Source organism: Vigna unguiculata, chromosome 8, assembly GCF_037176805.1.
Source record: "Vigna unguiculata cultivar grain cowpea cultivar isolate G323 ecotype 2 chromosome 8, ASM3717680v1, whole genome shotgun sequence".
NCBI classification, from domain to species: Eukaryota; Viridiplantae; Streptophyta; class Magnoliopsida; order Fabales; family Fabaceae; genus Vigna; species Vigna unguiculata.
Window position 1 is genome coordinate 23,201,765 of NC_140799.1, and position 22,181 is coordinate 23,223,945.

The 22,181-nt window shown below is 30.4% G+C and overlaps 1 protein-coding gene across 2 annotated transcripts; it reads right to left on the reverse strand.

The window, feature by feature from the left end:
* Positions 1-9,562: 9,562 nt before the first annotated feature.
* LOC114194659 (filament-like plant protein) lies at positions 9,563-14,699 on the reverse strand. 2 transcript variants are annotated; one of them, XM_028085012.2, is made up of 5 exons: positions 14,503-14,699; positions 13,730-13,889; positions 12,518-12,845; positions 10,341-12,124; positions 9,563-10,087 (listed from the first exon to the last, which is right to left on the reverse strand). In XM_028085012.2, the coding sequence occupies exons 2-5, from the start codon at positions 13,883-13,885 to the stop codon at positions 9,692-9,694; spliced, it is 2,664 nt and encodes an 887-aa protein (XP_027940813.2). In that variant the 5' UTR covers positions 13,886-13,889; positions 14,503-14,699; the 3' UTR covers positions 9,563-9,691. The 2 variants fall into 2 exon arrangements, with proteins under 2 accessions (XP_027940813.2, XP_027940814.2); XM_028085013.2 differs by lacking the exon at positions 14,503-14,699 and adding an exon at positions 14,286-14,397.
* Between the last annotated feature and the right edge of the window lie 7,482 nt (positions 14,700-22,181).

Consider the following 22,181-nt stretch of genomic DNA (forward strand, 5'->3'; position numbering starts at 1 on the left):
TTTCACATAGGCGAAGAGAACTCATTTCCACTACCTCACACAAGCGAAAGAGTCATTGATCAAAATGATAAAAATTATAACAGTGTTCCCTAGCAATGACACCAAATTTGATAACGCAGTTGTTGATGTGATCAAATTAATACTACATATCTATAACAACCTTAGTATTGTTAAGATAGTAGTCAACAAAATTGAAAGGGTAAAGTAACCCAAAGTCGTCTCCCAACGAACACGGAATTGATTTCTAAGAAATTAACTCTTATAAAAACTATACAAAAGGGTTACTACAACAAAAATTGGTATTAACGACGGCCAAAATCTATCGATAATGTTTAAAATCTGTTCGTAAATCAAATTTACCAATGGACTATCGAGAGTCAAAATTCTGTCGATAAAATCATCATCGATAAATTTTACCGACAGATCATAAATTTCGTCGGTAATTACCAACAAAAATCCATCGATAAAATCCAAAAATCCGTCCAAATTTTTTTATTATAATTATTTGTTTAATCCTGTACTGATATATATTTGCTTTATTTTCGAATTTTAGATTTTTAATGTCCGATCACTGAATTGATTTTTATTGATTTGTTTCCTTTCAATCTTATTTCTATTTTCATCTCAGAACAAAATTCTAAAAAGATTAAATCACATAACCATAAAATTCATTTCCTCATTTAGAATTACAAAACAAAATTCAACAAAGAAGTTTCATCACCATTCTTTATTTTTATCATCTTCGCCTTATGTTTTAAACCAAAATCATTGACACAAACCATCTCCAGAAACACATACCATCTCTAGAAACATTTTAATCCAGAAAAATAAAAAAATACAAAAATTCATCTTTATCCCAATACCATTCACCTACACAAATCATCAAATATTCATTTCCCCCAACCAAAAATCAAAAACTCAAATATCTCTATTTACAATCTTCACTACTATACAAAAAACATCACATAATAAACCACAAAGGGATCAACAACTCCAACTCTACGCCAAGTTATAGTATTGCTTCTTCACCATAGTCCTTTAATCTAAGATGCTCACTATCTTGTTCACCTTGCCCGCGTTTTCAACTTTGGACCAATTTAGTCTTTTATCTTTCGAAATACATGGATTTAATCTTTTTAATCAAATTTTGTTAAGTTTATTTGACATTTCAAGCGTATTTCATAATAGTATTTGACTTAACATTAAAACAAAAATGTGTTAAACAGTATAAAATACTCAAATGCAATCCTGAAATGCATACGAAACATCAAATAAACCTAACAAAATTTGATTAAAAGAACTAAATTCACATATTTCAAAAAATAAAGGACTAAATTGGTCAAAAGTTTTGAAATAGATTAATTTCAAAATTCACTGAAAGTTAAAAGATCAAAACATATTTATCCCTTATTTTTATTAATCACTAATTATTATATTTTATTAGTTTTTTAAAATTTTATGTTAATTAATTAATTAATCAAAATTATATTGTTACAAATAATTTTATTTATTGAAAAACATTCATTTCAAATTTCCTTTTTTACAATATTATACTTTCTCACAGTTAATTATGAATATTTTATTACTTTTTTAATTTTTGATCTAATTAACTATTGATTTATTTAAATTTTATTGGTCAAAATAATTTTAATTATAGGAAAGTTTATTACATATTTTAATTCTAGAAATGTTGATATTTCGTTACTTTTTTAATTTTTTTGTTAATTAATTATTTAATTTAAATTTTATTGATAAAAAAAGTAATAGTTAATATTAATAAAATTAAAATAATTTGATTATTTAATTTAAATTTTATTGATAAAAAAGTAATAGTTAATATTAATAAAATTAAAATAATTTGGAAAAGAATTATTATTTTTTTCAATTTTGTTTTAGTTAATTAATTTATTTATTTCAATTTTATAGATAAAATTAATTTTAATTATTGAAAACTATTTATTCCAAATTTTATTTTTTTTAAATAAAATATTTTTCACCATTAATTATATATATTTTATTACTATTTTAATATTTGTGATAGTTAATTAATTAATTTATTTAAATTTTATTGGTAAAAATAAAATTAATTATAACAACATTGCAAATTTTATTTCTTTTATACTATAAAATATTTTTTACTATTCATATAAATTTTATTGATGAAAATAAGTTTAATTATAGGAAAGAATGTATCCTAATTTCCATTTTTTTAATGACTAATTATTATATTTTTCTTTTTAGTTTTGTGTTAATTAATTAATTATTTTTTAAAATTTTAGAGATAAAATTAATTTTAATTATTGAAAAACATTTATCCCAAATTTCCATTTTTTTAATATAATATTTTCTCACTATTAATTATAAATATTTTATTTCTCTTTTAATTTTTGTGCTAATAATTAATTGATTTATTTAAATTTTATTAGTAAAAATAATTTTAATTATAGGAACGTTTTTTATTGCAAATGTTAATTATAGGAACGGTATAACACCCCCCCATTTAATTAATAACCCTAATTAAAGGAGGCGTCACACAGAATAATATAATAGCACGGTCTTGGAGTATAAATATTATCCATACAATTGTTCAAAAGAAAACAAAAGAGAAACTAGGCATCCGAATTGCACTTGTGGTGGACTTCCCTGCTCTACCGAGCTGCTCTACCGAGCTAAATGTTACAATGTCTCATCCCCACACACAAGGTTAGCCCTTAATGAGTTTCAGACCTCTTGCTACTCTCACCATTATAATGAGTACGCTATATGTGAGACTAAGTACTCTCATCCACTTGAGCTAGTACTTTTCCACGTCACATCAATCAATATTAAATGCCATAAAGGCTCCCATTACCCACATTTATTAATTAATTAATTATTTAATTAATTAAATTTCACGGGTCTTACAAACACCATCCTTTGATTCCATATCACATGGCCACCACCATGTCATCCATGATCTACGTCTTTAGATGAATATCTCAAGATGTCTTGCTGCCATACCTACAAGCCACAACTTGTAGAACACATGCGGGAAACCTGCTACGGACCATACTCCGTAACGCCAGGTGGAGTTCCCAATACGAACATAGTTCGTAACGTCCCAAGACTACCAAACTCGTCAGCTAAATACTGAGGAGGACAATCTATTTGGACCCATCCGTACGAGCCACAACTCGCACACTCACACCGACAAGCCGACCTTTAAGGTATCACCAAAGCTTGTTAGACCATGCACATCCAAAGTAAACAAATCATAAACATTGCCTTACATTATCGCTTGGTGTTGCTCTAGAGCCGCTAGGTGAAACTCACTTCCAGACTGCCTAGCGGGGGACACGTGCCGCCAAGCGCCAAGAGCATCTGCACACACAGCCTCTATAGGTATCGCTTGGCGGGACGAGCCTCACCGCCAGGCGTCACACGCTCTTGTTGCCATCTGGAATTGTAGCCATCGCTTGGTGGTTCCCACATTGTCGTTAGGCGCCATACAAGTACTTGCGCAGTACTGGTTTTTGTTTAGGTTTAGGTATAGTTGCCCACACCCTCAGCTCACATAGCCACTCATCCAGCGCATCACAAATCCTAATTACTAACTATCACACTAATAGCAACTATCAGACTTCATCTTCACATACCCATTCATTAATTGAGTCACCTATGAAATTTCCATGTAGTCATTCTCATATTTTTATTCATTACTGATCCACATTGTCCTCTTCCTTCTAAACATAACTACATCACTATTTCAACCCTACTACATTCTTTCTTAGTCTCTTGCCACATAGTACCACATTTTTACTACTTGAATTGAACCATGACTAACTCAGCCACCCACAAGATACCCCAACTCCTAACTCTCGTGCTATTGCCAATCCATTTCATACTATTGGTTTAATTACTATTATATACTATGATTAATATCACAATTTCTCCCGATTATCATGCAATCACATATTAATTCATAATAGTTGCCACGTATTTTATTCTCCATTTTTCCCTTACTCTAAATTTCCTAATTCCATTGGTGTAAGTAACATATCACCATAGAGTCCCCAGGCCCTCGTTGCATTTCACAACCACGTAGTGTAGAATTAACTGTGTTGGCGCCTAGCGGCTCCATCAGTACCGCTAGGCAATGCATAGTATTCTGGGAAATTCCCAGAATTTCCAACACCTGTGAAGACCCCAACAACCATCAAATCCATCCCTCTAAGTATTTTCACGATCCACCCATCAATCAGGCTGCCAAGGAGGTCTAATACTAATTTAATTATGAAATTCCAATTTCCTTAGGGTAATTCCTGCATCCTTTAATCCTAGAGGCAACATTCCAATCCTTTCCAAACCCTAAAATATATCCATATCATTATTTACTCAATTCTCTTAACCTGTTGCACAATTTAACAAACAAATACATCTAATATTAAACTCACAGTTAAAGATACTTCTCCCCCCGATCAGAATCACACCAGAAAAACCCAAAACATCATAATTGAGACAAAATAGGCTCGTGTCACCAGAAAAGTGGGTTGCTCATGGGAACCCAGGATTGCACACGAATTAAGATGAGTCGTTTGGCAGCTTTGAAGGACCGCCAGGCGGTTTTGGGTAATTTTCCAGAATTTCGCAGTTTCGCAACTTAAACGAACAAAGTCTTAATGATTGTCTCATATTATCACTCATCATGATCAAACACTTTATTATTAAAATAAAAATCAATTAAATAACACATAAATGACATGCTTAAGATTTAAACCCAAATTTTCTCCACACAATCAAGTATTCTCAACTACTTTAGCTAATATTATTCTACATCATAATAATTAACATTTAATGTCATAAAGACTCCCACTACTTATATTTATTAATTATTTATTTATTTAATTAATTAAATTTTTTGGGTCTGTTAACACCGAAACATAATTCTCTAACGAAAAAATGAGAACTTAGTTATCTAATCAGATCATATGTCCTTGATGTACAATTTTAGTAGGTGGAACAGTGGCGTGTTGTCTTATTACTTCGTTCTAAAAAGTGGATTTTTTACTGCAATTAAAACGTTGTACGAACAATTTTTTAGCAACAACATTCTTAAAATTTGTTTCTGTTAATATTTATAGTTTGAGGGAGTTAAAAATTAAATTACTTTAATGATGAATTCTTATTGGCATAGCTGAACTGAGTATGATGGGAAACAATGATTTTGTCAAATTTTCTAAAAAATGCATAGATGTAATAAAAAGAATCAGTTTTTTTTTTTTTTGATAAAAGCGTATGAATGAAGTTGAAATAAGATAAATGTAAAAACTCATAAATTTCTAAATCTTAACTTTACGATGACAGATTCTTGTAAGAATTTATTAAATTTTAATTCATTTGAACATTCTACTTATTTTATTTTTTACATATTGAATTGAAAAACACAATTAATCATTAATGTGAAATTAATACCAAAATGGGGTGGTGCCGCAGTTAGCTAGGGCGTATATCTCAGCTTCGAGTTATCCTGAGGTCGAGAGTTTGATTCTCCATCGCCCCAATCATTTCTTTTTTAAACAAATAATGGACCTTGCCACTGAAATATACGTCACTACCACCCGAAAAAATCCTTAAAACCTTAACTGAGAAATTCAATTATGTTGTTGTCTCAATTGAGGAATCTAAGGACATTGACAAACTTATTATTGATGAACTACAAAGCTCTCTAGTTGTTCATGAGCAAAAGTTTATCAAATCAAGCGGAGAAGAACAAGCATTGACAATGCGTTCAGATAATGTTGGCACAAGGGGACGAGGAAGAGGAAGAGGAAGAGGACGTGGGAGAGGAAGAGGAAGGCAAATTTTCAATCGAGCAACGATTGAATGTTTTAAATGCCACAAGCTAGGTCACTACCAGTATGAATGTCCTTCATTGGACAAGGAAGTTAATTATGCAGAATTTGACGAAGAAGAAGAAATATTGCTAATGTCTCACGTTGGGCTTCCTCAACATCAAACAAGCAAGGAAGATGCTTGGTTTCTCGATTCAAGATGCTCAAATCACATGTGTGGAGATAAATCAAATTTCAATGAGATTGATGAATCTTTTAGACATATAGTAAAGCTTGGAAACAACACGAAGATGAACGTTTTTTGCAAAGGAAATGTGAAGTTGAATGTCAATGGTGTCACTCATGTGATACAAGATGTTTTTTACGTACCTGAGCTCAAGAATAATCTATTGAGTATTGGCTAGCTGCAAGAGAAAGGGTTAACCATCATGTTTAAGTCAGGAGGGTGTAATATATATCATCCTCACAAAGGATTAATCTTACAAATCAAGATGACTCCAAACAGGATGTTTATATTACCTGCAAGGATTTCAAAAAAAACGGAAATATGTTTCAACACCACAACACAAGAACTTCCTCATTTGTGGCATTGCTGATACGCTCATCTCAGCCACCAGGGTTTACAATTGCTTCAGAAAAGCGAGATGGTTCATGGCTTGCCTTTGCTGCCTACCTCTACAATTATGTGTACTGATTGTGTTCAAGGGAAGCAACACCGTGAGCCAATTCCTAAACAAAGTCATTGGAGAGCAACCCAAAAATTACAATTGATTCATGCAGACATTTGCGGTCCTATTACACCAGCATCCAATAGTCAAAAAAGGTACTTCTTATGCTTTATAAATGACTATTCTAGAAAAGCTTGGGTATATTTTTTATTGGAAAAATCAGAAGCATTCCATCATTTCAAGTGTTTTAAAATGCTCGTTGAGAAAGAAAGTGGTTTGGCTATCAAATGTTTACGTACAGACAGAGAAGGAGAATTCAATTCAGCAGAGTTCAATGATTTTTGTAAATTGAATGGGATAAAGAGGCAATTAACTACAGCTTATACTCCACAACAAAATGGAGTGGCCGAGTGTAAAAATAGGACGATGTTGAACCTAGTCAGATCAATGTTGTCTGCCAAGGGAGTTCCGAAAATGTTTTGGCCTGAAGCTGTGAAGTGGACAACATATGTTCTAAATCGATCCCCCACATTGGCAGTTAAAGGAATGGCACCAGAGGAGGCGTGGAGTGGTGAGAAACCTTCTGTTGAGCATTTTAGAGTATTTGGATGTGTAGGACATGCACATATTCTAGATGCTAAGAGGACCAAATTAGAAGGTAAAAGTGTTAAATGTGTTCTCCTTGGTGTTAGTGATGAATCAAAGGGGTACAAGTTATATGATCATGCATCAAGAAAAGTTTTAATAAGTCGGGATGTAATTTTTGAAGAAGAAAAACAGTAGGATTGGAATGCAGCCTCCAAAGAAAACTTGCAAGTAGATTCAGAAGCTGGAAACAACGAATTTTATGAATATGATCATACTAATGCAAACCCAACTGAGGAGAACAAAATTGAAGAGACTGATCAGATTGCAGATCAACTTGATACAACACAAAATGTTGTAGATGAAGATGGAAGAATAAGACATGCTCCAAGGTGGATGGAAGATTATGTGTCAGGAGAAGGACTGTCAGAAGATGAAGATATCGTGCATATGGCTTTGGTAGATTCTGCAGATCCAATATGTTTTGAGGATGCAGTAAAAAGTGCTAAATGGAGGCAAGCCATGGAAGATGAGATCACAACTATAGAGAAGAACCATACTTGGAAATTAGTTGAGTTACCGAATGGTGCAAAGAAGATTGGAGTTAAATGGATATACAAAACCAAAGTAAATGAACATGGAGAAGTGGATAAATTCAAAGCTCGCCTCATGGCTAAGGGGTATTCACAAAAGCATGGTATTGACTACAATGAAGTTTTTGCCCCTATAGCTCGGATGGATACTATTAGAATGGTAATAGCAATTGTTGCACAACGAGGATGGAGTATTTATCAATTTGATGTCAAATCCACTTTCCTACATGGAACCTTAACGGAAGACGTGTATGTTGCTCAACCAAAAGGATATGAGAAGAAAGGAAGTGAACATATGGTTTATAAACTCCATAAGGCTTTATACGGTCTAAAACAAGCACCACGAGCTTGGTTTAGCCGCATTGAGTCTTATTTTGTTAGTGAAGGTTTTCAGCAAAGTCAAAATGAGCAAACACTCTTTTTCAAATGGAGCAAAGAAGGTAAAATTCTTATTATCAGTGTTTATGCAGATGATCTTATATACACAGGAAATGATGAGCTTATGATGAATCATTTTAAGAAATCTATGCAACAACAGTTTGAGATGACAGATTTAGGAAAAATGAGATTTTTCTTAGGCATTGAAGTGTTGCAGTGTTCTAATGGGATTTACATATACCAAAAGAAATATGCTCGAGAAATTCTGAGGCGATTTGGCATGGAAGAAAGTAATTCTGTCAACAATCCTATTGTGCCAAGAAATAATTTATGTAAAGATGAAAGGGGAGTCAAAATTGATGAAACTCATTTCAAACAAATGGTTGGTAGTTTGATGTACATCACTACCACCCGACCAGATTTGATGTTTGTGGTCAGCTAAATTAGCAGGTATATGACTCAACCAACAAAAATGCATGCTAAAGTGGCTAAGAGAATTCTTAGGTATTTAAAGGGTACTGAAAACTATGGGATTCTATATAAAAGAGGAGGAACTGAGAAGCTATTGGGTTTTACTGATAATGACTATGCTGGAGATGTGGAGGATAGAAAAAGTACATCAGGATATGTCACACTTTCCACCACAGAAGCTGAGTTCATTGCAGCAGCTGGATGTGCTTGTTAAGCAATTTGGATGAGAAGGGTCCTAAAGGAGTTAGGATTGGATCAAACAGAAAGTACTCTGATAATGTGTGATAATTGCTCAACTATCAAATTGTCCAAAAACCTAATTATGCATGGAAGGAGTAAACACATAGATGTAAGGTTTTACTTCCTCAGAGATCTCACAAGAGATGGAGTCATTGAGCTAGTTCATTGCGGAACACAGGACCAAATTGCAGATATTATGACCAAGCCTTTAAAATTGGATTCTTTTCTGAAATTTCGAAAACTGCTTGGAGTGTGCGAAATTCCAACTTTAAACAAAGTGCATGGGTGCAATTAGTTTAAGGGAGGGTTTGTTGAAATATATTTGTTGAGTCTGTTACGTTGAGTTTGTTACGTTGAGTCTGTTACGGGATTTATTTTTATATTCTATTATTTTGTTTGTGTCAATTACAATTGTATTTCTGTTGTTATTTAAAGGCTTGGCTGCCATTCAATAAAATATTCATTCATCAATTTGTTTAGATATACTATATTAGTTAACAAATCTAACCTATCTACTAACATTTATAAGGAAAAATATTTTAACAACGTTTTTTATAAACTAAAATCACTTTATGTAGAAATGATGTTGTGAAAGTTTTTCATATTTAGTTTCTTTAAAAAGATAACTTTTAATTTATGCATAAATTATGATTCTATGTTTTTATCATTTCAACTTAGATTTTATGGGTAGAAGGGGATATTGGTCAAGAACTCTTGATTCTAACTTATGACTCGGCTTAGCAAAAAAAATGATTCTTTTTAATCAAATGTCAGAAGACATAAACCCTGCACAAGATTGGTAAAAAAATGGTACAATTGATGCTAATAGAATGTTGTCAAATCTTTTGTTTGAATGACAAGATAGGCCTGTTTTAAAGCTAGTGAAAATAATGACTTCTGCTAAGGTTAATTCACTATATCCTCACTATATTTGTAGCCGGATTCCACTCTTGGTTCTAGAGAAAAATTTTGCAAAGCCATTTCTACTCCTCTCAGAACTGACATGATTTGGCATAGCTGGTGATGATGTTGATGAAGATGATGAAAGTGGTGAGGTCTCCTCATTTTTGTTCAAGGGTGAACAAGAGCTACCATCAGCCAACCTTGAAGAAATGGAATCTCTTTTAGGTGAAAATGTGCCATTGGAATGCAACTTCCACATCTCCCCACCAGCCTGAGCAATGAGTGATGGACTTGCAGGAATGCTTGCAGTGTCAATAAGGAAATCTTCTAGTGTAGCCAGGGATTTCAACTGATTTCCCAAAGATGCTATTGTTTTCTGGCACTCAGCAAGCTTTCCTGCAGCCAGTGCTAGGTCCTCCTGGCATAGACAAGACCACATCCATCACATGAATTGGAGAAAGTATATATATAACCAATTCCTTGGACAAAAGTTAAATACATTTCTATGTAGGATCTTTTAGTTATTTCTCCTTTTCGAATTGAAGTTTTACCTCAATATCTTTGTTGGACAAACACACCAAAAGCCTGTGGGACTGTCTAAATTTTGTCCTTCCTAGTTTGTAAAAAGATGAATGATAAAACATTTAATATAGATGTTAATGATGACCAACCTGCTTAATCTTCTTTTCTCCATATGAGCTAGCAGTTGACCTGAGCAATTCATCCTCCAATTTCCTACACTTCATTGCAATTTCTTTTGAAGTAGTCCTCTCCTTATGAACCTCTTCTTCTAACAAATCAACCTTTGCAGATTTGCTTTCTAGCTTCTCCTCCAAGTCCTTACACCTCAATGAAATTTTATCTGACACAGTCCTCTCTTTATCAACTTCTGCTTCTAATAACTCAACCTTTGCAGATTTGTTCTCTACCACTTCCTCCAGGTCCTTACACTTTTTCGCAATTTTATCAGACACATCCTTCTGCTTAGCAACTTCTGCTTCTAATACGTCAACCTTTGCAGATTTGCTGTCTAGCACTTGCTCCATGCCCTTCAACTTTTTTGCAATTTTATCTGACTCCTCCCTTTCCTTACCAACCTCTGCTTCTAACAAGTCAACCTTGTCGGATTTATTTTCTAGCTCTTTCTCTAGGTCCTTGCATTTCATGGCAATTTTATTTGACACAGCCTTCTTCTTATCAAGCTCTGCTTCTAATGTGTTAACCTCTGCAGATTTTCTTTCTAACTCTTCCTCCAAGTCCCTAAACTTCATTGCAATCTCACCGGAGACAGCCCTCTCCTTATCAACCTCAGATTCTAAGAATTCAACCTTCACAGATAATGTTTGAGCCTCAGTCACTATGTCCAGTAGGTGATCTTCTACCCTTTGCTTTGAGTTGTAGGCATTTTCTAGCTCTCTTTGCAACTCCTCCAATTTCTCTCCTGCTTCCTTCAACTGAAGTTGTGACTCCTCAATAATTTCTTCACTTTTCATCAAAGCTATCTGTAGTTCAGCTTTATCAGCTTCCACCTTCTCTAATTTCTCTTTCAACTCATCAATGTGCTCAATCATGATCTCAAAGTCTACGCTGAGAGAGCTTTCTTTGTTTATGGATTGATTGATAACAACTGACTCTTGGACCAAGCTTTCCTTCTTAGTTTCAGGCAATGCAACAAGTCGTTCCATTTCAAGAAAATCGTCCATCAGATCAAGTTTAACAGAACAGGATGGAGTTTGTCTGCACTTTTCATTCTTGAACTGATCAAGCTCAGCAATTAGTGCAGACGCCCACGAGTCAGAACAACTAGGCTCAAACCTGTTTGGTTCTGAGCCATTCATCTTGTGACCTTCAATTTCCACTGCAGTATGCCGCTCTGCACTGTCTGATTGACTATCTGTTAGAGATTCAACACTGAATGAGGACTGAACAATGGATTTATGATCATTAACTAATGAAGCTTTAGAAGCCACACTCCTCAATCTCCGGCATTCAGCTTCAAGCTTGGCTACTTTCTTGATGCTTTCCAAATGCTGCTTGCTAGCTGTCTCAGCAGCTTGAGTGCTTAGATCCCTCTCAATTGTCCTGATTTCCAGCTCTTCTGATTGAACAAAAATCTCATGCTTGAGAGTCATGTTCTCTTTCTCCAAATATTCTACCTTTCTATACATATCAAAGTCAATTGAAGACCTGGCCTCTGAAGCATCTAATTTTTTTTGAAGCTCGGTGAGTTTGCTCTCAAGTTTAATTTTGGCTGATTCCAATTCCTGTGTCTTTTTTGCAACAGCATCATAAATACTCTCTTCCTGCTCTTCTATCGTCTGGCTTAGCTGCCTAACACACTCCTTAAGTGCTCCATCTAGATGAGTGACTCGATCTTCCAAAAATGAATTCCTGAGAATGGCTGTGTCAAGTTGCTTCTTCAAAACTGCCACTTCTTTTTCAGCCTTTTCCCAGCCTAAATTAATGAAAATGTGGTCCAATTAGTAGACAACCCAAAAGTGGGAGAAAGAGAAAAAGAAGGAAAATACATATACCAAAGAATCATACCCGGAGATAATTATCATGCCAATGTCAGCATGTAAACGTTCTGATAGATCACATGTAAGCCTCTTGATCTAAAGTACTATTGAGATGATTCAGATGCAATTAACTTTCAATTTCTATAAACCCTACCTAATAAGGAACTTACGGGTGGTTTACTTGTTCAACATTCAGATGATGTATTGTTTTGTAAGCACAAGCCGGACAAGATCAATGCATATTGAAGACGGTATGTATAATCAAGAACTAAGGTATATAACCAACAGTGTTTTTGTGAAAAATTACAGGAAGAAACAGAGGAATGTACCTGCAATAGCTTCTTCAGCAACTTTGGCATAGTCTTCTTTGGCGTTGACATTCACTAGGGCAGCAGATAGCTTCTCCGACATGTTCCTCAACCCATCATTTAGAACATCTTCCTTTACATCTTTTATGTTTTCATTTTCTCCATTTTCGTCTTTCTCTGATGAATCATCACTTGCAATGCCAGTAGCTGGTACAGTTTTAGAGGTGACTTCTTCAGGCAATTGTTCATTGATAAATGAACAATAGTCAACTGCTTCGGCATAGACAGTAGCTTTTGATGTGACATCAGGTGAATGATTGCTTCTACTAGGAGATTCCTTCAGTGCCTCCTAATTTAAAGTGTCAAAAGATACAAAAGTACTAGACTCGTCAGAAAAGAAAGTATGAAATTGATGGTAAACTTCATTCAGACATGGACATTATGCTAAAACTACCGGGATCAGAAGCCAATTTCCAGGAGAAGGCACAAAAAATATGATATCAAATACATTCTCGAATGCACTAAACATCTACCAAATTGGATTCCTTTTTGGAACAGATGCTAAGTACAGGCTGTAAAAAAATGTGAACTTAATTTTGTAATACTACATAAAACTTGAATAATCAATGAGTTATGTATAAACAGAACCAGAAATCTAATTATTTTTTAACATTGGAGACAGACCAAAAGGACGGACAGCTTGATTCTGCCCTAAGAATCTAGGGTGAATAATTAGTTGAGGAACCTACTTTTATTAAAAGAACCTGTCAACTCAAGATGACATTTTCAGTCTTTTGTCACAATTTCCAAAAGTTATATCAACAACACAAGATTAAAAATGAAGCGTATGAAGCATAAATATTTATATTTAGTGATTATAAGAACAATTCTTGTATGTATATTCGTCTCAGCGGAACATCAGAAGAGAAGAAAGAGCTCAACCAGAGGAACAATCTTAGCTTGACACTAAGACTGTGTTTGTATTGATGGATTGTACTGTTAATGCTGGTATGCAAGTGTGGATGTGCAAGTGCAAGTGAATAACAAACTTCGTACAAGTAAGGAATCTTCTGGTTCATCACCAAAAAGGGGAGTAAAATTCTAATTCAAATCTTCTGAATAGTGTCTGTGAGATGATAAAGTGAATCCAAATATTTTGAGACGAAACCAAATGCTAAAGGCGTATCAGATTAGGTACCCCATTTGGATACTATTCCAGATTGTTCATCATACCTGTTCATCTGAATACCTCCCGGAATGAGAAGAAACAGATCCTGAACTTTCAGTTTCACCAGGGCTCTTCTCAGAAGACTTCCTCTTCCAAAGCCATCTCTTCTTATCCATCATTGGGTCTAACAATCCAATATTAGCTTCAAAAATGCAGCGCATTCATCTGCACAAATAACCTAAATTTTCAGAACCTGGTTCAAAACCCACCTAAAATCAAGTTCAAATTGACAATTTTGTGATGAAGAAAAAACATGAACAAAGATGCTCCAACGGGCAAACATTCAGAAAGCAGAAACCCAGAAAAGAAGCTTCCAATTTGATAAGTAACAAATTTAAAAAAAAAAAAAAAAAAAAGAGATAAGAGAAAAAACTCTGCTTAATATTCTCCTCGAAGTTGCCCATAAACACAAAACCCAAACTAAAAGATGAAATCTTTTAGCTCCAATCATAAGCTAAGTCCCACAAAATTCTAGGAACATCTTTGAGACTCATTTTTCCCCGACACTATTGAAATTTAAAATCCAACAACTACAGAACATTCTGCAGCACATTTACTAACCCGTGATGATAAAACAGTAGCCGGAAGCACAAAACCGGTTAAAAGACATATATAACCCAATTCATAGACGGAAAAAAAATAAAAACCCAGAAATATAAACTACCCGTTTCAGCCATTGAACTAAAAATGCCTCAAACAGTCCCAAAAGTCACTGAAAGAAAATAATTTAAAAATAAAAAAGACTTCAAGCAAGAAAAAAACAAAATAGATCAAATACCTTTGACCAGAAAGGCCAAGTGAACCAACCCAACAATAAATGGAGGCAAAAGAATGGCTGAGAGTTGAGAGTGGGGATTAAAAAGTGAAGAAGCAAGGAACAAAGGCGTTAAATGAAACCAATAAGAAAGTTTAGTATCAATAAAGAAAAAGGTAGGCTAAAACTCTGTAGGGTATCAGTAACAGTAAACGTTAACAATTTGTCATAGCTACCACTGTGGGGGAAGTAACAGGTAATGAATGGAGGTCCTTCTTCTTGTTTTATTATTACTTACCTTTTACGTTTATCTTGGAATATTAAAGTTTGAGGGCCACGTGATTGTAAATGCGTCAGAGCTGTGAAATTCAAAGGTGGGTGTGTACTAGTGAGTGGGGGAGTGTGACACTGTGTGTGTTTGTGTGTTAGACCACAAACAACTTTTTCAGCTTTCTAAGGAAAAGGTCTTTTGTTTCATTTTTAATGTACTACTACTGATTTGAACTTGAGTTGTTCTTGTTCCCGCCCATGCACCATTACTGATACACTCTTCACTTAATCCATGTTTAAGGTTTTTGTTTCATATATTAAGAAAAATAACTACTTTAACACAAAGGATTTTTTAGTGACCCATTATTCTCACTCTTTTTTCCAATTGATTCTAATATTTTTTATTTTATCGTTGAATTTAAATATAAACAAAACTGTATATATGGTAAATTTAAACATAAGTAATCCCATTTTCTTTAATGATATTATTCTCCAAAAACTACGGCGTTTCTATCTAATGACAGTGAGAGATGATAATAGTAGTAATTTAGAAAGAAATGTAATTTTTAACTGAAATTAGTGAAATTAAACGATGTACACCGCAATTTTTATTTATTTTTATTTAGGTTTAATTACACAAGAAGGTTCCATTTTTGTTAACAAATCTTAATTGAGTTTCCAATTTCTAAGTTGTCTTTATGAATCCGATTGTTTGAAAATTACGTTACAGGTTTTTTCTAGAAAAGTTTAAAGAAATATTTAAAAAAAAACAATAAATAAGCTAAAATGTGGTCGTGTCTTAATTTCACATGTGATCGTTGTATTTTTAAAAAGTAAAAGAAAATAAACACAAAAGAATCAAATACTAACATATAATATAGAGTTAACATTATCAATGCTACACTTCCAGACATGGTCAAATTAAAACACATTTTAAAAAGAAAAACGATAGGATGACACATTTATTTTACCACTTTACGTGATATGAGTAGTGGCATTTTTCTTTTAAATTTTAATTTAGTTTTAAATTGTCCACGTTAGCACTTGAGAATGAAATCCCATTCCGCGTGTGGGCACCAATACTACTCAAATATTTGCCTTCTCGTTCCCTCTTTTCCAACCCCATCTCCGAACTACAAAATCCCATTTTGCAATACCATATTTGAACTTTCAATCCCATTTTCGAAACCATTCTCTCATTCTTAAACTCCGATCTAGAAACCCATTCTCGTGTCATTGCCAAACCCCATTGTCGTGCCATTCTCTTACCCCAAACCATGCAAACATAACTCTTCCCTTGTAGCCTGAAAAATTGCCATTGTCGAATCCTAGAAGCTGCCATTAAAGAACCCAAACCCCATTCCTTTCCACCCATGAAAGCTTTCAGCGATTGTGCGATTTTGGGGAGGTTTTAATTTGGTTTTCCTTCACCATTTGTTGATGGCCCCTCCATATTTGTATGAAGTATTTTTGCATGGTTCTCGCTTGGCATTGGGGGTTCTCGTACTCATCTTCATCCATTAAGTAACATAGAAGTTAAATTTTGAGAATTACCTTGCACATATATTTAATTTAAAAGTAGTGGGATGGGTGTGTTATTGGTCTGCACAGGCTAGCGTACAACAAGTATGGAGGGAATTGTGTTTCTAGCAGCACTTTCCCAATCTGTGATTTTATTATCTACTTGTAAGTTACAAATTAATTAGTCTTGGGTTGCAAGTTAAATTTAAGAATGGGCTAGGAAAGTTTTTACACAAATGCATTTACATTTTAACGGAATCTCTACCGAGGAAGAAGATGAATACGAGAACCCCCAATGTTATGCAAGAACCACGCAAAAATACTTCACACAAATATGGAGGGGTTGTCAACAAAAGGTGAGGGGAAACTAAATTAAAACCTCCCCAAACACGCACAATCATTAGAATCGTTCGTGGGTGCAAAGGAATGGGGTTGGGATTCTTCAATGGCAGCTTTCGGTGTTCGACAATGACAATTTTTCAGACTACAAAGGAAGGGTTTTGTTTGCGTGGTTTAGGGTAAGAGAATGGCACGAGAATAGGGTTCGATAATAGCAACAAAATATGGTTCAAGAACAAGAGAATGGTTTCAAAAATGAGATTCGAGAGTTCAAAAATAAGATTGAAATATGGGTTTCGTAGTTCAAAAATGGGATTGGAAAAGAGGGGGAACGAGAATGCAATTTTAGTGTCGAAACGCAGAATCGAATTTCATTCTCATGTGCCAGTGTGGACAATTTTTAAAACTAAATTGAAAATTAAAATAAAAATGTTATTGCTCATGCCAAGTATGGTGATTAAAAAAGTGGTAAAATAAAGATGTCAACCTATCATTTTCCTTTTAAATTTAAAAAGTAAGACCTAGTAGAAATAACTTAAATTCTGAACATCTAATTAAAATTTTGAAACAAAAATAAGAACATTTCTACTATCTACTATAAATATAAGAAAACAAAGTACCGTGGACAATACCAATTTATCCCTACTTAAAATTTTAACACATACATATTTTTAGTTATTTGGTCATTTTGCATCCTATACTACGCAATTTACTGAAACGTCCTTTCTACTTTTCTGAATATACAAAAATGCCACTCATAAATAACCTTACTATCATCCACTATCTACGAAAATACCATTACCAATATTTACGAAAATGCCACTATGATTATATTATTGTTATTATTATTAGATTATTCTTATTATTTTATTATTAGCGTAAACACAGGCGCGATAACGTCTGTATGTATGCATTTTTTAAATATGCATGTTATTATATTAGTACAAGATAATATTATAATGTTATTAAGTTAATATATAAATTAAAATTATATTTATTAAAAATGAAGTAAAATATATGATAACAAATGAAAGAATAATCATTAATAAATAAAGACGAAGAGAAGAAGCAGAGATATCCGATTTTATAAAAATCTTGTAAAAGTAACGGTCAATTTTTAAAAATTTAATAAATTATTATATTTAAAGGGTAAAATGGATATTTTGAAATGTGGACACAAAAAGGGAAATCCCCTTTATATATTGTTATAGATTATTATTATTATTTTTACTTCAATATTTTTTGTATTATTGTTATTTTTTCCATTATTTATTATTATTATTAACATTATTTTTACAATTAATGTTATTGTTATTGTTATTTTGTCTATTATTTTTATTATTACTAGAATCGTTAATACTAATATTATTTTCATAATTTTCATAATTATCATATTATAATATTTTTATTTTATTTGTCACATTAATTTTTATTATTACTAATATTTTATTGTGAATATTATTATATTTATTATTGTAATTATAAATATTCTTTATTTATGATTTTGTATTATCATTATTTCTTTTATCACCGGATAATAATAATAATAATATTATTATTATTATTATTATTATTATTATTATTATTATTATTATTATTATTAGTATAGATAAACAGATATTTTAGTTTTATTTACTTCATATTTTTTTATTTATTTAGTGGTTGATTTATCTTTAAATATTTTTTCTAAAACATAGTTACTAAAATTAGTAAATTAATAAAATTGAAAAAATATTATTTTATTATATACTGTATTTATAATGGTTATTATTATTATATTTCTATAAACGTATTATTATTTCTATTATAAATATTATTATTATATTACTATATAATAATAATAATAATTTTTTATTATTATTAGTTTTATCAATATGAAATATTATTATTATTACTATTGGTATTAATATTTTTATCATTATGAGATATTATTATAGTGATAGTATTATTACTATTATTATTATTATTATTATAATAATTATTATTATTATTATTATTAAACACACATTTTACTTTTGTTTATTATGAGAGCATATCTCAATTACTTATAATTTATTATTTATTGTGTTGTTTATTTATCTATACATTTACATTTGGGTATTATTTGAATTCAAATATGTAGTTACAAAAGTAGTAAAATAATAAAATTTAAAAATTTTATTTATCTTTAAATCTTTAAACTTAAAAAGTAGTTACTCAAATTAGTAAATTAATAAAAAAATATTTTTTTATTGTGATAATTATATTGCATTTAATAATAATAATTATTATAATACTATAATGATATTATTATTATTGTTGTTATTGTTGTTATTATTATTACTACGGGATATTATTATAGTGATATTATTATAGTGATATTATTATAATTATTATTGCTATTGTTATTATTATTATTATTATTAAACACACATTTTACTTTTGTTTATTATGATTACTTTGCAATTTTTTTATTTATTGTGTTGTTTTTTTAATGTATACATTTGAGTATTATTTGAATTCAAATAAATAGTTACAAAAGTAGTAAGATAATAAAATGGATAAGAATTTTTTTATTATAAAAAATTATTTAAATTTTTAAAAAAATTAATAGAATAAAAATATAAAACAAAGAGGACACTAAAGATGTGTATATCTTTACACATATGTTGTTGTTGTATTATTATTATTATTTTTTTATTACTGGATATTGTTATATTATAATAATAATAATAATAATAATAAATTATTATTATTATTATTATTATTATTATTATTATTATTATTATATTGAGATACAAATCTTACTTTTATTTAATAGGGGATCATATCTTAATTACCTGTATTTTTTATTTGTCTTGTTATTGATTTATTTTTAAATTTTTGAACTCAAAAAGTAGTTACTAAAATTAGTAAATTAAAATAACCAAAAAATAATATTTTTATAATGATAATTATATAGCATTTATAATAATAATTATTATTATATTACTATAATGGTATTTATTATTAATATATTACTACATGATATTATTATAGTGATATAATAATAATAATAATAATAATAATTATTATTATTATAATAGTTAGACACACATTTTGTTTTTATTTATTACAGAAGTATATCTCAATTATTTACACTTTTTATTTATTTTATTATTGATTTATCTTAACATCAAAATAATTATTTAAAATAAAAATTAATTACTAAAATTAGTAAAATGATAAAACTGAAAAGTAACTTTTTTTTTTATAAAAATAATTATTTTAATTTAAAAATAATAATAAGAAGATAAATTTAAAAAATTAAAGAGGACACCAAAAATATGTATTTTTTTATATATAGTTATAAATTATCGTTGTTAATGTTAGTTTTAGTATTAATATTAATATTAATAATGTTAACATAATATCGATAATGTTGTTATTATTATAAGTATTTTTTTAATTATACAAAATGTTATTGTACTACATAATTTTATTATATAAATTTTAATCTTTTAAAATTTATAATTATAATTATTTATAGGATTAAGTAGTCATTTGGTCCTAGTTTTGGTCGACTTTTTTCATTTTGGTCCTACTTTTGAAATTGTTTTCAATTTGGTCATACTTTTCGTTATATTTTTTCAATCAACTCCTTTTCGTTAACTCCGTCTAAATCGTTAACGAATGTGAACAGTAACTGCCACGTGTCATTTTGTGATTTTTTTTATTTTTTTTTATTTTTTTTAATTTTTTAAAATGTACACGTGTCAAGCTCATATTAGGCCACGTGTCATTATTGATTTTTTATTTTTATTTTTTAATTTTTTAATTTTTTTTAATTTAATTTTTTTAATTAAAAAAATTCACGTGTCAAGCTAATATCATGCCACGTGTCAGAATCAGATTTTTATATTCAATTTGGTCATAATATTCGTTATTTGTTTTCAATTTGGTCATATTTTTTTTTAATTTAGTATTTTTGTTCCTCTCCAAAGACAAAATATAATTTGTATATAAATGTGGCTTAAGTGCAGTTATATGAATATTCTTATTAAAATACATATTTTTATTAAATATTTTTAATTTAAAATTAGAGTTGGTTTAAAATTAAATATTTTTAACCTCTTAAAATTTTAAAGGTTAACTCCCTTGGTCCATGTTTTTGTTGAAAAATCTCAAATAGGTCCTAAGATTTTTTTTAGTCTCAATTAGGTCCATATTTTTGAAGATGTGTAACAATTAGACCCATTTCGTTAGTATGGTGTTAACGGTGTTAAGGATGTGCCACGTGTCAGCTCCACATTTTTTTGAAATTTTTTGAATTTTTTTTGAATTTTTTAATTTTTTTTGAAAATTATTCATGCCACATGTCATGTCAATATTGTGCCACGTGTCAAGTCAGTAAGGTGACACATATCAAATCATTGTTTCAATCTCAATTTGGTCCATATATTTGTTATTTTTATTGCATTTCAGTCCATTTTTTTAATTTTTTTAATATATTTATTTTAACTTTTTACAAAATTGTTTTAAAAATTTATATTTAAATTTATAAAATTGTTATTTTTAAACCAACTCTAACATTTGTATATAAATTTTTTAAAACAATTTTGTAACAAGTTAAAATAAATATTTTAAAATTTTAAAACAAAATATAAAATAACTTAATATTATTAAAATGTTTAATAAAAATATCATTATAAAATTTATATAAAAGTTAAATTTGATCTCAATTTGGAAAGGATGAAATTGAAAATTGAAAAAAGAATGGACTGAAATATAATTAAAATAACAAATATATGGACTAAATTGATATTCAAACAATGACTTGACACGTGTCACCTTACTGACTTGACACGTGACACAATATTAATGTGACACGTGACAAGAATAATTTTCAAAAAAAAATTAAAAAAAAAAATGAGAAGTTGACACGTGACCTATCCTTAACACCGTTAACACATTTTCAAAAATATGGACCTAATTGAGACTAAAAAAAATCTTAGGACCTATTTGAGATTTTTCAACAAAAACATGGACCAAGGGAGTATTTTAACCAATTTTAAATTAATGGTGTTATTGCTTTTTTTCGTTTTAATTTTAAACTAACGTTAATTCTAAATTAAAAATATTTAACAAAAATATGCATTTTAATATATACAAATTAAATTTTGTCTCATGGAAAGGAACAAAAATGTTTAATTTAAAAAAAAAATAGGACCAAATTGAAAATAATTAACGAATATTGGGACCAAATTGAATATAAAAAACTGACTATGACACGTGGCATGATATTAGCTTGACACGTGGATTGTTTTTAAAATTAAAAAAATTAAATTAAAAAAAAAATAAAAAAATAAAAAAAATAAAAAATCACAAAAATGACACGTAGCATGACATGTGTACATTTTTTTAAAATAAAAAAATAAAAAATATTAAAAAAATATTTAAAAAAATAAAAAAAACACAAAATGACACGTGGCGGTTACTGTTCATCTCCGTTAACTATTTTAACGGTGTTAGCAAAAAGGACTTGATTTTAAAAATATAATGAAAAGTAGGACCAAATTGAAAACCATTTCAAAAGTAGGACCAAAGTGAAAAAA

Coding starts and splice junctions, on each gene's coding strand:
- LOC114194659 (XM_028085012.2), bottom strand. CDS start 13,885: ATGCGCTGCATTTTTGAAGCTAATATTGGATTGTTAGACCCAATGATG. Junction 12,846..13,729: donor GGAGGTATTCAGATGAACAG/GTATGATGAACA, acceptor ACTTTAAATTAG/GAGGCACTGAAGGAATCTCC. Junction 10,088..10,340: donor GAGAAAAGAAGATTAAGCAG/GTTGGTCATCAT, acceptor TGTCTATGCCAG/GAGGACCTAGCACTGGCTGC.